Raw genomic sequence first — 21839 nt, 5'->3', positions numbered from 1 at the left:
TGACCCTCTGCAGTGGAGAGAGGGTCTTGAGAGTACTTAGCTCACCTCCCTTCATGTCCTGGCCCTGTGGCCACTCGGGCCCCTGTTCTGTTGGGTCCGCCCCTAGACACTCAACAGCCCTCCATGAAAAGAGAGCGTGAGGACAAAGGTGGATTCTGTGGCAGGGGCATGTCTGAAACGGGACTCCGTGTGCCCCTGTCCTCAAAGTACTGGGCCTTGCTGCTTCCACCTGTGAAGTGGGCACAGTCATGCGTGGGCTGGGCAGTCCAAGGAGATGTTCACACCAAGCCCGGCTTCATCTCCTCGGTCCTAGGTCAGATCTTCTTCTCTCTAATGCTAGATCAAAGCTCGGCATCTCCAGTCATCAAATACCCCTTCTTACACCATCCCTAATGTGGCGGAGAAGACGAGAAAGGTCAATCAGTGTGACCAGGCTGGTTGGCCACACAGGGCTACGGGGCTGGGGGGTGGTCACCCACCGCTGGAGCCCAGGCCCTCTTGGCACAAGCCCATCAAACCTCCAGAAGCTCCCGGGCAAGGAACACTTTTGTCAGAGGTGCTGAACCAGAGCCGGAGCTGGGGTGGGGAGGGGTGGAGATGTGGTGGCAGTGGGAGGAGGAGGGAGAGGAGGGAGAGGAGGCCGTTGGTCAGTGCCTCAGTGCCGTGAAAGCTCTGAGAGATCAGATAGCACCGCTCCTGCCATGGGAGAGAGATCCTTTCCCTCCAGCTGCTGATGCATTTCTCAGCGGTCAGCTTCCCTCAGCAGGGGAGTGGGAGTGCCGTGGGGATGTTCTGCGGAGGTGAGAGGCCAACAGGACTAAGCTCTGCCCAAGGGTAAGAGACTGAGTGTGTGACCCATCAACAAAAACCCACAACAAACTCACTGCCATCGAGTCAAGTCTGACTCCCAGTGACCCTACAGGGTAGGGCAGAACTGCCCCCGCGGGTTTCTGAGGGTGTGCAAATCCTTCTGGGGGCAGACAGCTGCTTCGGTTTGCAAGCCCTGCCCTTGTCGAGGCCTAGCCCACCTCTCCTCAAGGGGAAGATGGTGTTTGTCTGGGCACAGAGGGGACGCGATCGTGCTAGGTGTTTGGAGCCACGGCTGAAAGCGGGGATGCAGGGGAGATCCTGGGGGAGAGTTTCCTGCAGGGCAGGGAGCTTCCAACCGCAAGCAGCGTTTGGCCACCAGAGAAGAGAAGCCACAGCTCTCCTGCCCACCTTGGTGAAGGTGCTAGGTGGCACGGCGTGGCGTGAGCTGGTGAGCAGGAACTGACTCTGCCCCCGCCCGCCCGCCATGGCAGTGACTCAGTCTTTGTGGGCTGAGTTTGACTCAGAGGCTTCTGCCCAGACATTGTCTGCAAGAACAGCAAGTGATTCAAAGCACTTTCACAATCCTTGTTCCATTTACTACTTCTTGGGGTGAGAATTTTCTGGGCCCATTTTGGAGGAAAGTAAATTAAGGCCCCAACAAGGTCAGGGATATGGCTGGTGGCATGTGTCAGGAGGGCGGTCAAGCTCGTCGGAAGGTTAAGGGTTCCTCTCTTGACAGACCCCAAGCCCTAAGTGCCCCTTCCCTCAGTTCCCCCTTCCTAGAGTGAGCTCCTGCCTCCTCTGTAGTCCCAGCCCCTAAACCGCTTCTTTCATGTGGTACCTGAAGGTGCTGCTTCAACAAGGGCGGTGGCTGCTGTGCTGGGCGCGTGGAAGACGAGTGGATAAGGACGTGGGCTCCGGCGCCTCTACTGAGTTCTCCTCTGACCACCATATATGGAAAAGTCTGCCTGTCCGTGAACTCTTGAAGCCTTTTGGAAAGGTGTCATTTCCGTAGTCCTGTGTCTGCTTTATTTCTCTCCAAAGATCACCTGGTTATTGCACATTGACTTTTTACTGTCTGCTCCCCCCACCAGAGTGTCATCCCCGGGACTTCATCCATAGCTGTATGCCCAAGGCCTCGGGGACTCGAGACCGAACTAATGGCTGTCAAATTGGGTTTGACTCAGGGCCGGCCCACGTATGTCAGAACAGAGCTGTTCTCCGTAGGGTTCTCTCTGACTGCTGTTTCCAAAGTAGGTCGCCAAGCGTTTCTGCTAAGGTTCCTGGGGTGGACTTGAACCTCCCACTTTTTCATTAGCAGCTGAGTGTCTGAACCATCGCACCACCCAGGAGTGCAGGGCCCAGTCAGCCAAACTCACTGCCATCCAGTCGATACGGACTCACAGCAACCCCTTGGGATGGGCCCCTGTGGGTTTTCAAGGCTGTAAGTCTTTACAAGAGCAGAATGTCCCATCTTTCTCCCTCGAAGGGGCTGTGGGATTCAACCGCTGACCTTGCAGTTAGTTAGCAGCCCAACTCTCAACCCACCGCACCACCAGGGTTCCTATGCTTAGTAAGGATACCTCTAAATAGTCATATGAACCACGAATGAATCGGAGGCCTGCCCTTTACTGGCTATATGTCTATGGGAACGCTACCAACTTCTCAGCCTTTGCTGAGTCCTTACAGGGGGCTGGGTACTATCTACTCTCTGAGGTTTTGACGAGAGAGCTCTGAAATGTTTGTGGAAAAATGGGATTGAAAGATAATGGAGTTTCGCACAAGCTTTTGGAAGCTCCGTTGTGAATATGAACACACTTGAGTCCCAGAGCAGCCCTGTGCAGGAGTTGCTCTTAACATCCTCCATCATTGACAGGTGGGGCAATGAGGACTGGAGGGATGCGGCCTGCCTGAGGGGAATGGTGGGGGTTGGGGGGTTGGGGGATCTCAGGCAGGAATACGTGCTTGACCTACATCTGGATTAATTGCTGGTCCGGGCTGTTTCCCACTTCTGCTGTGTGACCATCCTTTGTTCTCCACACCACCCTCATTCCCATAATTCCATGCCAATAAAACACGTTTAATCACAGCTCGCAGCTCCCTTCTGCCTCCCCAGGGCCAGCTCCCATCACCCACATGAGGCCGAACCTTCAAGGAGGGCATGGTCAGGCCAGGCTTGGGCGCTTGGGGCTGAGATGAGGTCAAGGCTGCAGCCAAGGCTCCTTCAGACGCCGGAGGGTGATCCCTCCACCCACACTCTCCTGGACCTTGGCTTCTTTCTGTGAAGTGGAGGGGTATTTTTTTTTTTAAGGTTTAGAGATGGGAGATAATAGGAGGGCAGGATGGAGGGATTTCCATTTCTGGAAGCATCTAACAGCTAAAATGTGCTGCAAATGCTGGATAGAATTTTTTAATCTTTTAAAAACAATTTTTTTAAAGCATTGACATGCTGACAAGACAGTCAGGAACAAGCAGACCACCAGCAGACCATACACAGAAGTGGGCACTGAAGCCAGTGGGCAAGCTGGACACCAGCACCCCTGGGGCCCTGGAGGCACTGGCCCACCCAGGGCATCTCACCTTTAGCTTTGAGGAGGGTGAGCCCAGGGTTCTCCTGAGGAGTGGGAGACCCTCCCATCATGCTGGGCTCCCAGAGAGCACCAGTTATGAGGACAGCCAGAGAACACCTCACCCCCCCCCCCCTGGCCTGCAAGCAAAGTTGCCTGTGGGCAAAGAAGCAGGGAGGAAAGGAAGCCCCTGGGGATCGCTGGGCACATGGCCATGGTGGCCACACTCGTTCCTCTCACTTGCGGGTAGGGGCGGCGGCGATGGGGGAGGACAAAGCTTCAGCCCAACTCTCTGGAAGTGCCCTGGGAGGGACACTTGAAACACGAATTATTTTCCCCAGGGAAATGAGCATCTCAACAGCTGGAACAACTGGGAAGTGAGCTGGGGATGAGGCTGTGTGTGTGTGTGTGTGTGTGTGTGTGTGTGTGAGAGAGAGAGAGAGAGAGATTTTAGCCTCTGGATGTGAGAGGGTTCACCTAGATGCTCCTGAAGGTCCCCTTTGACAAGGGGGTTCTCTGTAGGGCCAGCTCAGTGAGGTGTGTCTCCCACCCCCTTTGTATCCTGAAGGTACATCCTCAGAGCAACAGGATGGAGGACTGGGTCAGTTCAGCCTGTGTCCTCCACATGACGCTGGAAGCAAATGGTCAGGAGACTGTGCTCAGTTCTGGGGGAGGGCTAACTGGGGTGTTGTCCGGGGCCCCAGCCTGGGCCTTTGATGTGTGCGTGGTCAGGTGGGCGGGTGGGGTTGTAACTGAGGCTACTGAGGAAGGAGGTAGGGAGCCCCTGAGGCACCCCCAGCGCTGACCTAGTTGGGCCCCCATAATTGCTCCCTTCCTCCCTGGGAGGCTACAAATAGAGAGGTCCGGTCTTCAGGCTCCTACAGCTGCAAGGACAACCTAGTGGTGAGTGCCAGCTCCTGGGGTCCTGCCCTGGCTAGGCTGTTGGGGATACTCAATGTGCCTCCAATTGCCTGTCTGTCTCCTGGCTCAGGGTCTGGGCTGCGGGCAGCAGGCTGGCTCCAGCAGGGACCGACAGAACGAGGGATGTCAGACATGCTAGGCTTGGTTGAGGGTTCCTGCAGGCAGTGAGGGTCTAGGAGAAAGTGGGGGCTAGAGCGGTGCCGAGCCGTGATCTGTCTGAGGTGGAAGCAGTGGGCTAGAAATATGGGTGTCCCCCTCAGCTCCCATTCCCTCCCCCCTGCTTCTTTGCTTCATTCCTGGGGACACGCTGAGACAGGCCAGGGCTGCCAGTGAGGAGAGGCTTCCTAGCCTGTCTCCTCCAGGTTCCCGGCTTCTGGAACAGTCATGCTAGTTGGGCCGGGGGCTTCCATGCTTGGATCATGGCCACCTTCTCTCCTGTGCTACTGGACACCCTGCCGCAGTCTTAGAGTTAGGGTCAGGGGCGGCGCCAGCACCACCCTTGTTTCTGCAGAGCCCAGGTGGTGCAGTGGTTATGTGTTGGGCTATTAACCACAAGGTTGACAGTTCAAAACCACCAGCGGCTCCTTGCGAGAAAGACGGGGCTTTCTAACTCCTGTAGAGTTAGAATCTTTACTCACCGGGGCAGTTCTACAGTGTCCTATAGGGGGGGGGCTATGGTTTGGCATCGACACGATGGCAGTGAGTTCCACCACCCATCAGTTCTGGGGACCTTGGCTCCCTGGGGCCCAGAAGGGAATCATGAAGGAGACAGCCTCCCATCATCATCACAGGACTCCTGTCCCCTGGGAAGAGGCAGGAGTGAGCCATCAGGCACACTTGGAAACAACTCGATCTTCCTGCTGCCTAAGGGCTTCCCCAGCCTGGAGGCCTCTCTCCCAGAAGGGCTTTCCTGCCAACAGAACCAAACCTTCGACTTCAAGATCCCTGGACCAGGCCTCTGGGTGGGCAGATTGTGTGGAGCTGACCCCCTGGGTCAGGCCCCTGACCGGGCCTGTGAAGTGGTATCCAGATAGGATCAGTGGCCCAGTATTCCAGAGAGAATTCAAACCGTTTTCCTTCTGGATGGAGCTTCCTTCAGTTTGAGGGAGAAGGGGCCAGTAGGGGAGGGGTGTTGAGGTGGGGGGGCTCCTCTCCCTGTGACTGCCCACCCTCTCCATGGCAGCGGCAGCAGCGGCAGTGCTGGGTGAGGGTCGCCTTGTGCAAGTCCCTAAGGAAGGCATTCCGGGGGCCCTGAGGGGGGAGGCTCCAAGGACCATAGACCACATCCCATGGGGGTGGTGCCCAGGCGAACTCGGGGCTTCCAGTGAAAGGTGGACAGCGAGCCTGTCGTCCAGGGAAACAACACCTGGGACATGAGGGGGACCAATGAGCAGGGGCTGCTGTGGTCAGAGGGAGCCCTAGTGGTGCTGCTGGTAAGTGTTGGCTGCTCACTGTGAGGTCGGCTGTTCAAAGCTCCCAGCTGCTCTGAGGAAAAAAGCTGTCTGCCTGCTTCTGTAAAGATTCTGGGCTCCAGGAACCCTATCTAGAGGAGTGGGCAGATCAGGATTGACTTGATGGTAGTGGGTGTTTGGGGCTGCCCAGAGGTGGGGTAGCTAGCTGGTGGCTGAAAGCTGGGGGTGATGAAGTCGGTCTGGGTCTGGGAGCAAGCAGTCTTGGGGGAACACGGAGGATGGGGTGAGCAGGGCCCCTGCCGTGAGTCGCACCCTCTTTCGGTAACAGTGAGGATGACCAGACCTCTGGAGCAGGCCGTGGTGGCCATCCTGTGCACCTTCCAGGAGTATGCGACGCGCTGCGGCGACAAGCACAAGCTCTGCCAGGCAGAGCTGAAGGAGCTGCTGCAGAAGGAGCTGCCCTCTTTTACCCCGGTGAGCACCCAGGGCCTGCCCTCCCCCCTCCTCCCTCCTCCCCCACCCGCGGGAAGTGCTGCCACGAGGTGAGGGCTGACCTGGGGACAGGCCTGAGCTAGACCAGCAGGAGCATGGAGGAGACTTCATGGGGGTGGTAGACACGGGGAGGTGGGGGGTTGACAGGGCAGGAGCCTCCGTGGCCTCCCCCGCGCAGCAGGAGGCCCTGCCTGCTGGGTGGCTGCCTGGGTCGGTGGTGAGCCCGGGGGGAACTACCTGGCACGTGAGCATAGCATGCAGCACGGGATCCCCGAAGGAGGCTTTGGGAGGGAATGGAAACAAGTGCCCTCCGGACCCGTAGGTGTAGGTTGAGGCTGGTGCTGGGAAGGATGTGGCCTGGGACCTTGGGGGGGGGGGGCGGGGGGAGAGGAGTGCATGAATCTGTTGGGCTCTGCCCAACCTGCCTTCCGGGCCCCTCCCTTGCACAGATGGAGTTTCGAGAGTGTGACTACAATAAATTCATGAGCCTGCTGGACACCAACAAGGACTGTGAGGTGGACTTTGAGGAGTACGTGCACTCACTGGCCAGCCTGTGCCTCTACTGCCACGAGTACTTCAAGGACTGCCCCCCTAGGCCTCCGTGCTCCCAGTAGCCTCTGCTCCAGAGGGATGGGCTGCCTGGAGGACAGGGGTCTGCTCCACTGCTACCCGGAGGCTTTCCTGGGCAGGTCACCATACTCTTCCCTGCCTTCTCCCCTCTCCGTCTGCACTCCCCCACATTCACCTCTGCTATGCCAACCCAGAGCCGGAGCAGGCCTTCCTTCTGAGGAGAGCCCCACAGCAAGGGAGGAGCAGAACAGCTACTGGCTCCATCCTGTCCTCAGAGGCCTGCATTTCCTGCCCAAGGCCGCTGGCGGGAGAGGATAGGAAGAGGTGGGGGCCTGTTTGGAGGAAGTGAAGACCCGCCCAAAGTGGGCACTTGCAGGAGATGATGGTGGGCAAGTGGCTGTTAACTCCTAATAAAGAACTGGCTACAGCTGGGCTTGGATTGGTTCTTCTGAGAGGATGTGATGGGACCTGGGCACCAGTCCTATTGAGAGTGTGTCCTTTGTTCACTCTGGTCTTTTCCACCCGAGGGAGGGAAGGAGGGAAGGAAGGAGGGAGGAGGCTGATGGGAGGAGCCCTGAGCTCTTGATGGGCCCCCTGAGGGTAGTTTCTGACCCCACAGAAATGAAATGGGCTCCAGGTTTCAGCAGAAAGGGTGGGTGGCACCCGGGCGGGGCATCCAGTCCTGAGGGCACCGGAGAAGGTTTCTCTCTCTCTCCAGACTTTATGATAGAGAAGCTCCCCTGGGCTGTCCTGGAGGGCAGGAGGCAGTCCAGGGTTCCTTGGGGACCACGGAGCTCAATTGAGCTCAGTCCTTGTGACAGGATGTTCTGAGGAGAAGGGGAGGGGGATGGCAGAGCATCAGAGGGTGTTTGCCTCCCACCCTGGGCTGTGGGGGCCCAGTGAACAGCACTAATTGGATTAGGGTGTGAGGACTATCTGCTCCCAGCCCGAGAGGATGGTCTGAGTTGGCAGGGGCAGGAACCTGGGGGTGAGCCCCCCGGCCACGGCCACCTTCTTCCTTGAGCTTACACACCCACCTTGGGACCTTAACCTTGATCCCGGGCTCCCCGCTGCTTGATACCATACCCTCCAGTTAGGTCTCCCCCGAAACCTGACACCCACCAGAGCACCAAGCTCCTGACAACCTATCCCTATCCCCCCCACCCCCCTGTCCCCTTCCATGATTCCTTGTCCCCCTGCTACGCCCAGACCCAGTGCACTGCACCTTCACTGCCTCCTCCAGGGACCTGCTTTGGGAGACCCTCTCCTGATCGCTGACTCCCCAATCTCCAACTCCCTCAACCTGCAAGAGCCCCCTTCTCAAGGTGGGGGTGGGGTGGGTTAAGGCAGTGGAACACACCTAGCTGTACTGGGCCTGGGGCTCCCATCACCTGGTTTTGGGCCTACCCACCGCCCCTAGTGTACCTCCTGCCTGGTGGGAAGACCCTCTGGCCAGTCTTCCCCATGGAAACCAGCCGGCTCCTCCCTCTAGTTTCCTACAACTCGATATGATGGGGTTAAGCTCGATAGGATGGGGCTGCCCACCAGGGAGGTCCTTGCAATGCCCACCGTGCCCACCCACTGCCCTCTGTGCCTGCCCCAGGCGGGAGGCCCCATCTCCAGGTTGGACTGGTGCAGGGGGGCCGGGACACTTACATGGGCAGGAGGGCTGTCTCTGCTCTCCCCCGTCCCCTGCCAGGGGCAGGGCCTGTGCAGGGTATAAATAGGTCAGATCAGTCGGGCCTCCCCCATTTTCCTCTCTCCCCAGCCCTCTCTCTTCTCTTCAGCACTTCCTCTGGGTTGGTCTGGTGAGTCGTGGTGGCCTGCCTGGCACGCCAGGGAGCTGGGTCAGGCTGAGGTTCTGGGGCCCGAGAAGGGGAAGTGAGGGGGGCTCTGATATGCCGAAAGGACCCAGATGGGAGATTACATGTTGTGGGGGCTCTGGAGTGGGCTGTGCTTGTTTGTGTGGGTGTAGGGGAGAGACAGACAAACGCACCAATGGTTGCAGGTGGCTGGACTTGAGCTAACGGTGTGTGGGGAGGGGTGCGGTGTTGGGGCGGGGCTAGGATGCTGGCTCGGGCTGCACATGGTGCTGCTTCAGTGTGTGTGTGCACGCATGTGTCCGTGCCTAGGTAGACTGACTTGTGTTAGCTGGGCTGCTCCCGCTGCTGTGTGCACACTTGGGTGTGGTTGGCTAAGTGGAGGCCTACAGCAGCTGCTGGGGGGCAGGCTTCTGGGTGGTGCACTGTGGGCCCCGCAGCCCTGTCTGTGCCACCTCACCCGGCCCCGCCCTAGGCTAGGCACAAAGCTGCTGGGTTTTTTCCGCTTGCAGGGCCCTGGGCAGGCTTCCAGGGGCCTCGCCCAGCCCTGGGTGCGAGAAGAATGGGGCTAGGGTGGGGCTGTGGGCTGGGCGTGGGAGTGCTGAGCCACTGCCGAGGGAGCCCCAGGGAGCTGGGCCTGAATGGCCAGAGGCAGTGCAGTGCGCCCTGCACCTGTGTGCTGCGTGAAGCCTGTGTTTTCTGCCCCAAATGCCCACCCCCACCTCCACCTCCACCTCCAGAAGCCCGAAGCAACCTTCCTGGGCTCTCCACACTGCGGGAGCAGAGTCCCACCAAGGGGTCTTTGGAAAACGGGGAGTGGGCATAGAGCTGGGGCTAGGGGTGGAGATGGGAGGGTCTCTGTGACCTGTGCCCCCCAGATCCTGACTGCTGCCATGGCAAAACCCCTGGAGAATGCCCTGGATGTGATGGTGACCACCTTCCACAAGTACTCGGGCAAGGAAGGGGACAAGTTCAAGCTCAACAAGTCGGAGTTAAAGGAGTTGCTGACCCGGGAGCTCCCCAGCTTCCTGGGGGTGAGTGGGAGCTGCCTGGGAGGACTCCCCCAAGAGGGGTCTCCACCGAGGAAGGACCGGGCCTTAGAAGGCATATGCATCTTTTGTGGACCATGAACTCTGGTCGGTTCTACCGCTGGACTGGGGAAGTGGGCGACTGAAGAGAGGGCTCTCATCAGAAGCCGAGTACAAACACAGTGCCCACCCCCTTCTCTTCCTGTGCCCGGCAGGAGCAGGCTGAGAACGAACAGGGAGGTGACGGGCCAGACACTAGGCACCTGTTACATAACCTAACTGGAGGGAAACCTGAAGCCCCAAGAGTTTAGACAATGTCCCAAGGTAGTCAGTTGCACCCCACTGAGATGGGCACAGTGGCTGTTGGGGTCTTGCTGTCACTCCAGCACGGTCGTGGAATTCTGGGGACTCCTAGGCCCACAGACCTGGCCCCCAGGATGACAGCTTCCATTTGTAACAGATGTCACACAGTGTCTGTCTTGTTGTCTGGCCAGCACCTAACTGGATTCTTTAATGTTTACGTTTTTAAAAATTATTATTGTAGTGAAAGTAAGCACAGCGAAACAGCCAATTCGCCAATTTGTACTTGCATAATTCAGCGACTCTGACGACATTCTTCAAATTGTGCTACTCTTTGCCAACTGATTCCGCCGCCATTAATGCAAACGCAGTGCCCCTAAACTGAATTGGAGTCTTAAAAGGATCATGGGAGAAGCTGGTGTGGCCCCATATTTCAATAGACAGCACCCAAATATTGAGCAAACACTTTGTCATTCAAGAGACGCCCTTCTTCTGCTGGAGTGTAGCTTCAAGGACTGGATTTCCAACGGCAGGGCTTCCTAAAGGAGTGGCTATGTAAGCCTCCAGGGAATCCTGGTGGCGTAATGGGTTACGTGTTGAGCTGCTGACTCCAAGGTCAGCAGTTCAAAACCACCAGCTGCTCCTCGGGAGAAAGATGAGGCTTTCTACTCCCATAAAGAGTTACAGTCTCTGAAACCCACAGTGGGGGGGCAGTTTCACCCTGGCCTGTGGGGTGGCTGAGTCAGAATCAACTCGGTGGTGAGAGAAATGTAAGCTTCCAGAGCTTTGAGCCAGAGGTGGGAACTGGGTCTAGTCTTGGCTCAACCACCTTGCTTCAGTTAGAAAACCTGCAGCTGCTGCTTCTTCTTCCAGAAAAAAACAGATGAAGCTGCTTTCCAGAAGCTGATGAGCAACTTGGACAGCAACAAGGACAACGAGGTCGACTTCCAGGAGTACTCGGTCTTCCTGTCCTGCATCGCCATGATGTGCAATGAGTTCTTCGAAGGCTACCCCGAGAAGCAGCCCCGGAAGAAATGAGAGCTCTTCCCACGGCAGGGGCTCTGCTGGCAGGGTTCTTCCCTGCTAGTGGCTGGGGGGCGGGCACCTCGCCCTGGCTCCTCCAGACATATGCCTGATGCAGAGAAAATCCAATAAAGATATTTTGGAAACTATGAGGCTGCTGATCTGCGAGATGTGGGGCACTGAGGGGGATGCCAAGGGAGATGAGGGCTCATGAACTGATGTGGGGGGGGGGGCAGGGCAGGTAGTTGAGAAGTTTGGTGGGGAAGGAAACAGGACGACTTGTGTGTGTGTGTGTGTGTGTGTGTGTGTGTGTGTGTGTGTGTTCTTGAGGGCAGAGAGAGAGCTGACTGGAGGGGGTGAAGGGAAGGAAAGAGGCCACCAGAGGCTTGGAATGCCCAGCTGTGGGGACTTAGCCAGCCCGCTCTCCCCTCCCACCTCATTCCAACCTTGCCTCTGGCAGAAGCTCTAACTGAGGGGGGAATGGATTTGAAGGTCACATCTGCTCCTGGTTGGGGTCTGGAAAAGAGTTTGGGTGTCCTGGGGCAGAGGAGTGGGGAGGGACTAGGGCTGAGTCACAGAGAGGCCAGGGTGCGTGTCAGGGAGGTCTGCCCCAAGCCAGAGTGGGATGGGGAGGAGGGTTGGCTCTCAGGCCTGACATTTTACAGTCCACTGGCTCCAAACTACAGGAATGTGTTAACCCATTTACTGCCCATGGTTGGGTCGGGGAGGCTGACCTGGAGGGGGACTAGACTATTTGTAGTAGCATGAGAATATAGCCATTCTCTCCAATCCACTGTCGCTGCTCCAAAGGCCCATGGGATAAGGTCTGTTACCAATTAGGGATCATGTGTTTCAGGGGAGGAGGAGAAACCTTGGAAAGGCTGAGTGGAGGATGGTGACTGGGGTGGGAGTGAGGGGGATGGTGGGGGAAGTGGTCATAATTTTGAGCCAAAATTTCAGACAAGATGATCTGATTAAATGAAATGGAGGTTCTCCCCGCGCTTCCCCACTTCACATATGATGTGGCTTTGTGCAGAGCTGGGAGGTGAAAGGTCAGCAGTCCACTGGATGCAGTGGGTGGGCGTGGGATGAGACCTCAAGGCCGTGGCTGATGATGTGGGGGCGCTTGAAGAAGAGATGAGGGGAGGTCAGGGTCAGAGGCAGGGCTCTGTCACTCAGTCACACTGTTTCTCTTGCACGTTTCAGAAGTGGGTGACTCACATGTTCCCTCTGAGTTTTGACACAGAGACTTGGGTAGGATTTTGGTCCAGGAAAAAGCTTGCCTCCCTCCCTTCTCCTCCACCCCGGGGTTTCTCTGCCCATCTTCCCTGGGAGCACCCTCCCCTGAGTCTCTTCCTGCATCACTCTCTACATGGAAACTCCCGTTACCTAGCAATCAGTCTTTGCTGTCTTTCCAGTCCTGTCAGCTGGGGGTGAGGGTAGTGTGGGGGTCAGTGGGAGTGCTGGGGTGGGGGTGAGGGGGTGGAGAATCCAGGCCGGCTAGAGTGATTCTGTGGAAAACTCTGGTTGCTAAGTCCCTTGCTTGGTTCTGTTCTTGTGCTTGGGTTGCTTGGTGGCAGACCAGTGTCTGCTTCTTTCCTGGGATACAGGCAGTTATCCATTCTCCCTACCTGATCGGTGACTGCACCCTCAACCTGGACTCTCCATCATCATCAGGACCCGATCCTTTCCTGGATTCATTCTCCAATTCCTGTTTCTCAGGCCTTCGACCAAAGGGTCTCCAACAATCCTTTCCCCATGGAGATCAGTGAGGTTTAGAAGACATCATTTAGTGAAAAGGCACGAAACACCTTTGACTTTGTACTGGACAACGGCCTTGACCATGCCCTTGACAGGGGAAGCGCTTCCCTCACTGATCGCCATCTCCAGATGTGTCTGCTCGACTCTCCGGCCGGGTGGCAGTGTCCTAAAGTGGAGAGAGGTTCAGAACACGGGAGAAGACTCCTCATGTGACAGCCCCTCACCCCCTCACATCCTGGGGTTTCTTTCCAGGTAGCCGGGCTTGCCTTCTCGTGCCTGGCTCTCCCATCGGGTTTGTGGGTTGGAAAATCTTTGACGGAAGATGTGTGTGTGTGTGTGTGTGTGTGTGTGTGTGTGTGTGTGTGTGTGTGTGTGATGACGCATTCGGTGTGTCCCCATCCATCCTCTTTGTTTGCAAACAGCGAAGATGGAATTGGTGGAAGGGGTTTCTCCTCACCTGTCCCAGGAGGCTCTGGCCTGGGCCTCCTCATGTCCCTGACCCCTTCTCATTGGCTCTCTCCTGTCTCTGGCTTCCTGGGGACTGGACCAAGGGAATAAAGGCCAAGAGCAGTGGGAGTGAGCCTATTCCTGCTGCTGGGAGTCTTTGGGCTTGCTCCTTCCTTTGGTGAGTCCTCCCTCCTCGGCTCCCTGTTCCCTTGGTGAGGCTGAGGGGTGACGAGCTGTGTGACCCTCTGCAAAGGGAGGAAGGTGTGTGTGTGTGTGTGTGTGCGCGCGCACACGCGCTCAGGGTGGAGTGGGTAGAGTATGTAGAACGGTGATTATCGGAACATCGAGGGGGATCAATGCCAGCCAGGATGCTTCTGCAGATGCCCAGAGACTCCTGCCTCAGACTGTAGTCCTGGCCGAGTCTCCCTGAGGTGGGAAGAAGCTGAGGCTTCTGGGGGGTGGGAGGCCAATGAGAGGTCCGGGAAAAGAGTTGTGGGTGGGCTTTGGGCAGGAGGTGAGGCCATTGGCTTCCTTCTTTCTTAGGAACCTCCGCTGGATTTACCTTTGGCCACCGGGTTCCTTGGGTGTTGCCTTCTTCCTACTTCTCAAGAAGGAAGTGGTTTTTAAGCCTGAGTCACCGGTACTCTAGCTGCCCCCCACTCCCCCCCCCCGCCCGCCCTTGGGTGAGGGTGGCTGTGCTGGTGGGACTGAAGACCCAATTAAACCCACCCTCCAGGTCCAGAACTCAGAATGATTGAGAGATGCTACAGGCCCACTTCCCAGGCCTTTTGGCCATCCTATGTGGGTGCAGCTCTCTGGGCCTGAGTCTGGAAACCGGCAGGGTGAGTCCAATGGCCTCTCCTCTACTTCCTGCTGAGACCTTATCTTTGTGCTCCAGCTCTGCCCCAGCCCTCTCCAACCCGGACTCTCTTTCTGCCCTGGCCCCCACTTGTATAATGGGACACTCCCTGATATCAGGTCATTCAGGCACTAGGGCACAGGGGTTGGGTAGATTGGGGACTGCCTAAGGAAACCAGTACCCACTCAACAGAGCAGAGAGAACATCCTGATTTCTTATGTGGCCCCCACCCCCTGCATCGGTCACTAGTTCTTTTTTCTTCAACAATTGTATTGGCATATAATCCCCATATCCTACAACTCGATAGGCCACTCCCACAAGATGAGTTGTGCAGTCATCCCCACAATCAGTTCTAGAACACTGTCTTCATTCTTGGACTCATTGTTATTAGCCTCCCACTTCACACCCCCCCAAAACCTTCCCCACTGCACCCCCAGGAACCATTCATCCAGTACTGTCTTCATAGACTTACCTATCCGGGCTTTCATATACATTAAAAACAAACAACCAACCGAACAAAACCTACCGGGCATAATAAAGTACAACGATGTAAGCCTCAGTAGAAAAGAAAGGAGACAGTATTAAAAACTAGAGCAAATTTAAATGCATCATCAGGGAGGTCAAATGATAGGGTGCAGGGCAATGCATGTACAAGTGTGCTTAACACAACTGATGTATCTATGGATTGTGATAAGAGTTGTATGAGCCCCCAATAAAGTGATTAAAAAAACTAATGAAATAAAATAAAATATGGATATTTAGATAATAACAATGTTGTTAGATAATAGCAATACTACTCCACCAATTGTAAATAAATAAAAGATGGTAACAACAACAGAGAGGGTGCTAAATTTTAACCAATGTGTACCTGCCACGATCGACCTTACAACGCTCTCTGTCTGGTCACAGGACTACTCAGAACTCTCCACTCTGATTGGTGGGGTTCAATCCAGGTGTGGACTCTGCAGATCCATTTTGGGCTTCCTCTGTCACCAGTTCTTTGTGAGGGCGGTCACCGTGCCCTTCCTCTGCCCCAGGCCCTTTGCTCAAACATCTCGAACCGACTGTCTCCTAGAGGGGCTGGCCCTTCTTCTGGCTCTGGTTTGCCCTGAGCCCACGGCCTGGTGCACTGTGGTCCCACCATGGGCTCCAGTCTCTGGGTTTAAGGGAGGGCCTCACCGGTGCGCTGGTGATGGGGGAAGCAGAAGATCAAGGTCCCTAAAGAATGTGATTGCTCCCCCCCCACTTCCAACCCTCCAGCCTTGACAACTGCGATGGAGACCCCTCTTGAGAAGGCCCTGAGCACCATGGTCACCACTTTTCACAAATACTCTGGGAGAGAGGGCAGCAAGCTGACCCTGAGTAGGAAGGAACTCAAGGCGCTGATTAAGCAGGAGCTGTGTCTTGGGGAGGTAAGTGACTGTCTCCGCACCCTCCGCTAGAGTCTGGGTGCTTCCTGCAGGTCGCTCAGGGCAGCCTGTCTTCATAGGGACCTAGTAAGAAGGGACAGTGAGAACCCCCTCGGGGTTCGTGAGTCTAAGGCATAGCAGAGCTGCCAGAGGGAGAAGAGACGGAAGAAGCGAGTGGACACTGTACCAACTCAGGCCTGATCTCTGGCCTCGGGATGCCTTAGAGTTTCACAGAGGAGGGGCTGTGTCTCGAGGGGTGTGTGACACGTGGGTGAGTGTCTATGGAAGGTGAGCGAGACACCCAGGGCGTCCAAGTCGAGTGGTGTACAACCCCGGGGACAGGGACGCTGCCTGAGTCTCCCCTGCGTGGCTGGCACCTCCAGGGCTCTCCAAGGGTGCCGATGTGGGAACCAACAGGAAAGGTTAGTTCTGCTCATTAATGAACGCAGGACCGAGAGCAACTGGACTGAGTCTAAGCAGATGGAGCGGTGGGAGGCAGGAGCCGACAGAGGGTCGGCCCATGAGTCAGACATTCTATTATTTTTCTGGTTAAGAAAATCAATGCTCGATGTACGTATATGTATGAACTGTGATAAGAATTGTATGAGCCCCTAATAAATTGTTAAAATTTAAAAAAAAATCAAAAAAAAAAAAAGAAAATCAATGCTCACATAATGTCTCAATGACCGCGTGTTGCTGTAGCAACACAAACACCACCCGCTCGCTGGTGGCTTTAAAGACTATCTGTTTCTTTTCTCGGAGTTCTGGAGGCTACCTGTCCAAATCAGGGGGTGTCTGTACAGAGTGCTGGGTGTTCCTGGGTCCTTTGGAGGTCCTCACAGGCCGCTGGTCTCCTCTCAGGGGCTGGGGTGCTTCTGCGTGGAATCTGCTTTTTCTTTTGAAAATTCAGAAGTGATTAGACTCAGCACCCCACTACTTGGGGATGATGTAATTAACATAGCAAAGAAAACTCTATTTCCAAACAAGATGAAATCCACAGGCACAGAGTATCGATTCGAATACATATTATGGGTGGGACACAAGTCAACCCATACAGGTAACATTTACCTAAAGGAAGGCAGAGTTGAAATTTCAGGCCAGGCCTCTCTCCTGCCTTCCCTTCTCCCTTTAACACCCAGCCTGCGGTTGGTCCTCTCCTGCTAGCTCACGTCCTGAGCCCTGGTGGGCCCTGTGGGCCTCCTCAGAGCGAGGGTCCCCAAAGCAGGCATCTATGGGCAGGGGACTGAAGCAGGTGTGTGTACCCGACCTGCTCTCTGGCCTTCCCGCCAGGCATTCTGCATCCTGGAGTTAATGAGGACAGTGGGAGGGGCCGTGGGCCAGCAGGTGTTAATTACCACCAGACTGGGACCTGGGGAGGGCCTGGCTATAACAGGAGCCCAGGCCAGGGACCAGAATCACGTCACAGAGAGCAGTTTCCATCTCCGCGTGTCCCGGGATCTGTCTCCTGTGGAAAACACGGTGCCGAAGGCAGGTGCCGCCTGTCTGTGTTTTCTTTCTCTTCCACCCTCGGGCCCTCTCTCCCCGTGGGAGGGAGGGAGGGCAGGGCACCAGGCGGAGGCGCCGCCTCCCTAGGAGATCTTCCAGCAAGTTCTGAGGGATGGGTGGCCTCTTCGCTTCAATACACTGTTTCCGTGGAGAGGGCTTGTCTGGGTATCGTCCCTTAAAGCGGGACAGAGTAGGTCAGAGACCTGCCCAATCCTCAGGACTGCTACAAACTCTTTACTCTCTCTCTGTATGGGGGAAAGTGCCCAGGGCCAGAGTGCCCAGCTGAGCCTTCCTATTGTAATTTACGGAGACTTGGGGGTCTGGTCACTGAGCCCTCCATATTGCCAAAGAGGTCTCTGGGGGCTGGGGGCTGAGTGGGGCCATGCAGGGGTCAGGCCGGGCGGGGCAGGGTGGCTAAGCTGTCCCTCCACTTGGGTCCCCGCAGAAGATGAAGGAGAGCAGCATCGATGACCTCATGAAGAATCTGGACAAGAACAGTGACCAGGAGATCGACTTCAAGGAGTACTCGGTGTTCCTGACCACGCTGTGCATGGCCTACAACGACTTCTTCCTGGAGGACAACAAGTGATGGGCGCCCTCTGATCTCTCACCCAGGCTCCTGGCCTCCAGGCTGCTCTCACAGGCCCTCGTTAGACGCCCGCCTCGCTCCACTTCCCAGATGCACCCCGCTCCGGCCTCTCCCTTCCCACAGAGGAAATAAAGATTTTCCTTTCCCAGGTGGCTGGGGCTTGGTCTTGAAGTTCTCTCGTGTCCACTTTGGCTGTGAGGGGTGGCAGTCCCTAGCTTGCCCTCTTGCAAAACGGGGAAGTTGGGTTAGGCTTCTGTTTGCCTCCCAGAAAGGCTACAAAGAGGCAAACAAACCTGAGGGCAGGTGTTTGGAAGAAGGGCAAAGAGGGAGGTTGGGGTGTGGTCCCTGGGGGCAATGATGGGCAAGCCAGTCAGACTTGTCTCTGGCTCCCATGAGGCCAGGACCTGGTTCAGGCCCGCGTGCACAGTACCGCTGGTGCAGAGGGTGGCATTTCAGGGAGCACTGGGGTGGGGTGGGGGGGTGAGTGAGGGGTGGGGGCTTTTCAGTGGGGAGTGGGCACTTCTAGAAGGCTTTTCCATCTTGTGGCTCACGGATCCTCCGCCCTGACCACCCTCCGGGAAGGACCAGCATCCTGGGAAGACACACACACACACACACACACACACACACACACACACACACCCTCCGGGAAGGACCAGCATCCTGGGAAGACACACACACACACACACACACACACACACACACACACACACACACACACACACACACACACACCCAGGGCCATGCCAACACCCCTCATCCCCTTTTGCCCCATCCTGCGTCACTCCGCAAATGGGGGGTGGGGTGGGGTGGGGGGCGGGGCGGCAGTCAGAGAAGCTCGGCCTGCAGCGGCATCCGACCAGCCAGTCTGCCTGTCCTCTGTCCTTCCGCCAGTCACCACCATTCGGCCCCAGCCGGAACTGCCCCGGGACAGGAGGCGTGGAAAGTTGGGAGCGGGACCGGAGCTGGAAGCGGAGTGGGAGCCCCAGCGCGGGGTGGGGTAGGGCGGGGCGCGGGGTGGGCGTTGGAAGGGCCAGCCCCCTGGACAGGACCCCTATAAGGCTGGCCCGACTGCGACACGGCCGCACCCCTTCACCGCTCCTTTCTCACTTCGCAGCGACCTTGAAGTAAGTTCTCACCAGGCTGCCCGCCCTGGGCCTGGGACCCGCGTTCCGTAGGCAGCCTGGCCACGGGGGTGGGGTGGGGGTGGGGGGTGGTGGTGGGGGACTGCTTTCAGAGCCCCTGAAAGGCGAGAAGCCCCAGGCATCTCCATGGGGCTCCAGGAGGGTGTGTCTGAGTCACTGTGTGTGGCCCTGTGTGGCGGTGCCTGTGTGCAGTCCCCTGGGCCCCTCTTCGGGCACACTCCCCAGCTTTCTCTGGAAGTCCCTGGACCAGGCGTCCTCAAACTATGGCCCGCTGGCCACATGCGACCCACCGAGGACATTTATCCGGCCAGCTGGGTGTTTTTGCCCCATTTGCTTTTTTACTTCAAATAAGATATGTGCAGTGTGCATAGGAATTTGTTCATAGTTTTTTTTTTTTTAACTATAGTCCATCCCTCCAACGCCGGTCTGAGGGACAGTGAAGTGGCCCCCTGTTTACAAAGTTTGAGGACCCCTGCCCTGGACGATGGGTCTCAGCTGTGCCTAAAGCTACTGGGCCTATGTGGTGCTTGGGACCTGTGACTTGCTTCCTTTGTTTTACAGCCTCCCACCCCCCAAAGACAGACAGAGATATAGAGGCAGAGAGAGAGGGGAGAGGGGGAGGGAGAGAGAGGAGGAGGAGGAGAAGCAGCAGCAGCAGAAAAGGGAGGGGATAGGAGAGGGAAGAGAGAAAGGAGAGAGGACAGAGAGAGAACCCGGGACAGGCTCTTGGGTGTGTGGAGCGCCAGTCGCCCATGGCCGCTCATGTGTCCCCAGCTCCAAGACCTTTGCTATGGCGTGCCCCCTGGACCAGGCTATCGGCCTCCTGGTGGTCATCTTCCACAAGTACTCTGGCAGGGAGGGAGACAAGAGCACCTTGAGCAAGAAGGAGCTGAAGGAGCTGATCCAGAAGGAGCTGACCATCGGCGCGGTGAGTGGGCCTCTCCCGGGACACCCGCCTCTGGCCCTTTACGGACAGAAGGAAGAGACAAGGAGGTGCCCAGAGGCATCTGATTGGCATTTATCCACATTTTGGGGTCCGGGTCTGGGTCCCTTCCTAAGCTGTGGACCCACTCTCCTGAAGGGGTGGGGTTGAACACTCCCAGCCTGGGATTCACTGCCCCCTGGGGGAGGGTGGAGCAGGGTCGCTGAGGCAGCAGAAAGGTAGGGAGTGCACTCAGGGTTCACCCCACCACTGAGTCTGGGCCTTCTGTCCTCACACCTTAGAAGCTGCAGGACGCAGAGATTGCCAAGCTGATGAACGACCTGGACCAGAACAAGGACCAGGAAGTGAACTTCCAGGAATACGTCACCTTCCTGGGGGCCTTGGCGATGATCTATAATGAGGCCCTCACGGGCTGATAATCAACCATGTTAGGGGCCCCCACTGAGTCCAATCCAGTGATGGGGAGTTGTACAATAAATATATATCTTTTTGGGGGTCGAATCTACACCTGTGTCTGGCTGTGCAATTATTTCTGCCTTCTTTTTTGTCCTGAGGCTAGTCAGAAGGCCTACCCAGTCAACCTCCGGGAGAGACTCCCAGGCTGGAGCCTGGTGGGAGGGTCCACAGGAGGGGGCCCTCACCCTGACAAGGTCCATGGGTTAAAAAACATGTCCCCTCAGAAGCCATTTTCAGGAAAAAAGCGCCCATGGTGCCCAGCTGAAAGTGTCTGGGGCAAACTTAGGGAAGGAAATGGTGTCCAGATGAGCTGCCACCAGGGGGAAGGGGGATGGCATAGCGCGTCACTCAAGTTCTGGGGAAGAAGTGAGTTTTGCTCTGGGTGTGGTGAGAGGGGATGGGCCAAGATGGGCCCTGGAGCAGGACAGATGCACGTTGTTACCAAGGTGGAGGAGGGCTGAGGAAAGCACATTGGAGATGTTCAAGGCCTGGCCCTGGGAGGCTGGAGACCAGTGAGGACACTGAGGGGCCCCCTATAGCTGCCCATTCATAGCGACAGGTGGCGGCAGCTCACTTTAGGGGTCTGTCCCTGAAGTCAGGGGTGAGGTTTTCTTTTCTTACTGGGCTGGTGGTCCGAGGAGCTGTGAGCTGTGGGAACACGCAGTCAGGGGCTCATAAACATAGCTTCAAGTCTTTTTTCGTCAATATTGACCCAACCCAGCTCTGCAGTCTCAGCGGAATGAATCACCCCAGTTATCCCATTGGAGCTCAGCCTGGCCTCCCCATCACCCTTTTCCCCTGCCCCTACCCCTAGTGACTAATTGTTTGCATTACTGTCCATTGTCTGGAGGAGGGTTTTCAGGGCGAGGGCGAGGGGAAGGAAAGAGGATGAACGGCTCCAGGGCCAGCAAGCATTGCCTTGGCTCTGTTTCCTCTGGAGTTTCTTCTGAGTTGGGCAAATTGAGGAGGTCCTGACGTCAGACGGAGATGAGATCACGCTGCCCGTTCCTTACCTCTTGGTTTCCCTTAGGGCGCAACCTGGTAGAATGAAGTCTTCTTCCACATTTGTTGGGTGGGGTTCCGGGAATCCTTACCGGAGGGCTGGGAGCCGCTCCTTAGCGAAGGCCCTCCTCCTCTAGGTCCCTCCTCTTCCGCGAAGGGGAGTTACAGAGGACAAAGCTACCTGTTCAGCTCTCTCTGTGAAGGTGCTCCCCCCCCCCCCCCCCGTGTGGGGCGTGGAGGGCGCGCCCCCGTGTGGGCAGACAGCAGAACGCGCGGGGAGAGCTGGGTGGTGGTCTTGATTCCTGGGGGAGGGCCCATGGCGGGAGGTGTGGGTGGTGGAGGCTGCTAGGGAGCCCTTCTTAAACAGGAGATGCAGGGTCGTTTGGCTCCTCTAGCTGTCATTGAGTCAACGCTGACTCTTAGAGACAAAGCCCACTGGCTCCCACGGAGCTGCTGGTGGTTTCGAACTGCCGACCCTGGAGATTACAGCCCGATTTGTAACCACTACACCACTAGGGCTCATTCAAAACTCACTGCCATTGCACGGAGTACCACTTAATAGCGACCCTATAGGTTCCTAACAGTCATCAAAACAAGACGAAACAAAACGGCACCCAAAGCAAGCTCACTGCCGGTGGGTGAGTGATTCACTAGTGATTCACAGCGACTATATAAGGACACGATTGAACTGCCCCTGTGAGTTTCTGAGTCACGGGAGTAGAAAGTCCGATCGTTCTCCTGTGGAGCCGCAGGTGGTTTCCAGCTGCGGATGTTGTAGT

General features: G+C 56.7%; 4 protein-coding genes across 4 annotated transcripts; all 4 read left to right on the top strand.

Annotated features, from left to right (window-relative positions):
* The first annotated feature begins 6043 nt into the window (after nucleotides 1-6043).
* S100A3 (S100 calcium binding protein A3) lies at nucleotides 6044-6968 on the top strand. Its single transcript, XM_075540381.1, has 2 exons — nucleotides 6044-6184; nucleotides 6652-6968. Exons 1-2 carry the CDS (start codon nucleotides 6044-6046, stop codon nucleotides 6814-6816), a joined length of 306 nt encoding a protein of 101 aa, XP_075396496.1. The 3' UTR covers nucleotides 6817-6968.
* A 1517-nt stretch (nucleotides 6969-8485) lies between these two features.
* On the top strand, nucleotides 8486-11092 carry S100A4 (S100 calcium binding protein A4). Its single transcript, XM_075562241.1, has 3 exons — nucleotides 8486-8580; nucleotides 9471-9626; nucleotides 10794-11092. Exons 2-3 carry the CDS (start codon nucleotides 9486-9488, stop codon nucleotides 10956-10958), a joined length of 306 nt encoding a protein of 101 aa, XP_075418356.1. The 5' UTR covers nucleotides 8486-8580; nucleotides 9471-9485; the 3' UTR covers nucleotides 10959-11092.
* Nucleotides 11093-11615: 523 nt separating this feature from the next.
* S100A5 (S100 calcium binding protein A5) lies at nucleotides 11616-17633 on the top strand. Its single transcript, XM_075562253.1, has 3 exons — nucleotides 11616-11767; nucleotides 15271-15422; nucleotides 17371-17633. Exons 2-3 carry the CDS (start codon nucleotides 15285-15287, stop codon nucleotides 17512-17514), a joined length of 282 nt encoding a protein of 93 aa, XP_075418368.1. The 5' UTR covers nucleotides 11616-11767; nucleotides 15271-15284; the 3' UTR covers nucleotides 17515-17633.
* An 855-nt stretch (nucleotides 17634-18488) lies between these two features.
* S100A6 (S100 calcium binding protein A6) lies at nucleotides 18489-20107 on the top strand. The gene is made up of 3 exons (XM_075562229.1): nucleotides 18489-18641; nucleotides 19434-19587; nucleotides 19884-20107. The coding sequence occupies exons 2-3, from the start codon at nucleotides 19450-19452 to the stop codon at nucleotides 20016-20018; spliced, it is 273 nt and encodes a 90-aa protein (XP_075418344.1). The 5' UTR covers nucleotides 18489-18641; nucleotides 19434-19449; the 3' UTR covers nucleotides 20019-20107.
* The last annotated feature ends 1732 nt before the right edge of the window (nucleotides 20108-21839 follow it).

The sequence above is a fragment of the Tenrec ecaudatus genome, chromosome 1 (genome assembly GCF_050624435.1).
Source record: "Tenrec ecaudatus isolate mTenEca1 chromosome 1, mTenEca1.hap1, whole genome shotgun sequence".
Taxonomy (NCBI): domain Eukaryota; kingdom Metazoa; phylum Chordata; class Mammalia; order Afrosoricida; family Tenrecidae; genus Tenrec; species Tenrec ecaudatus.
This window is presented reverse-complemented; position numbering and strand designations above follow the sequence as displayed.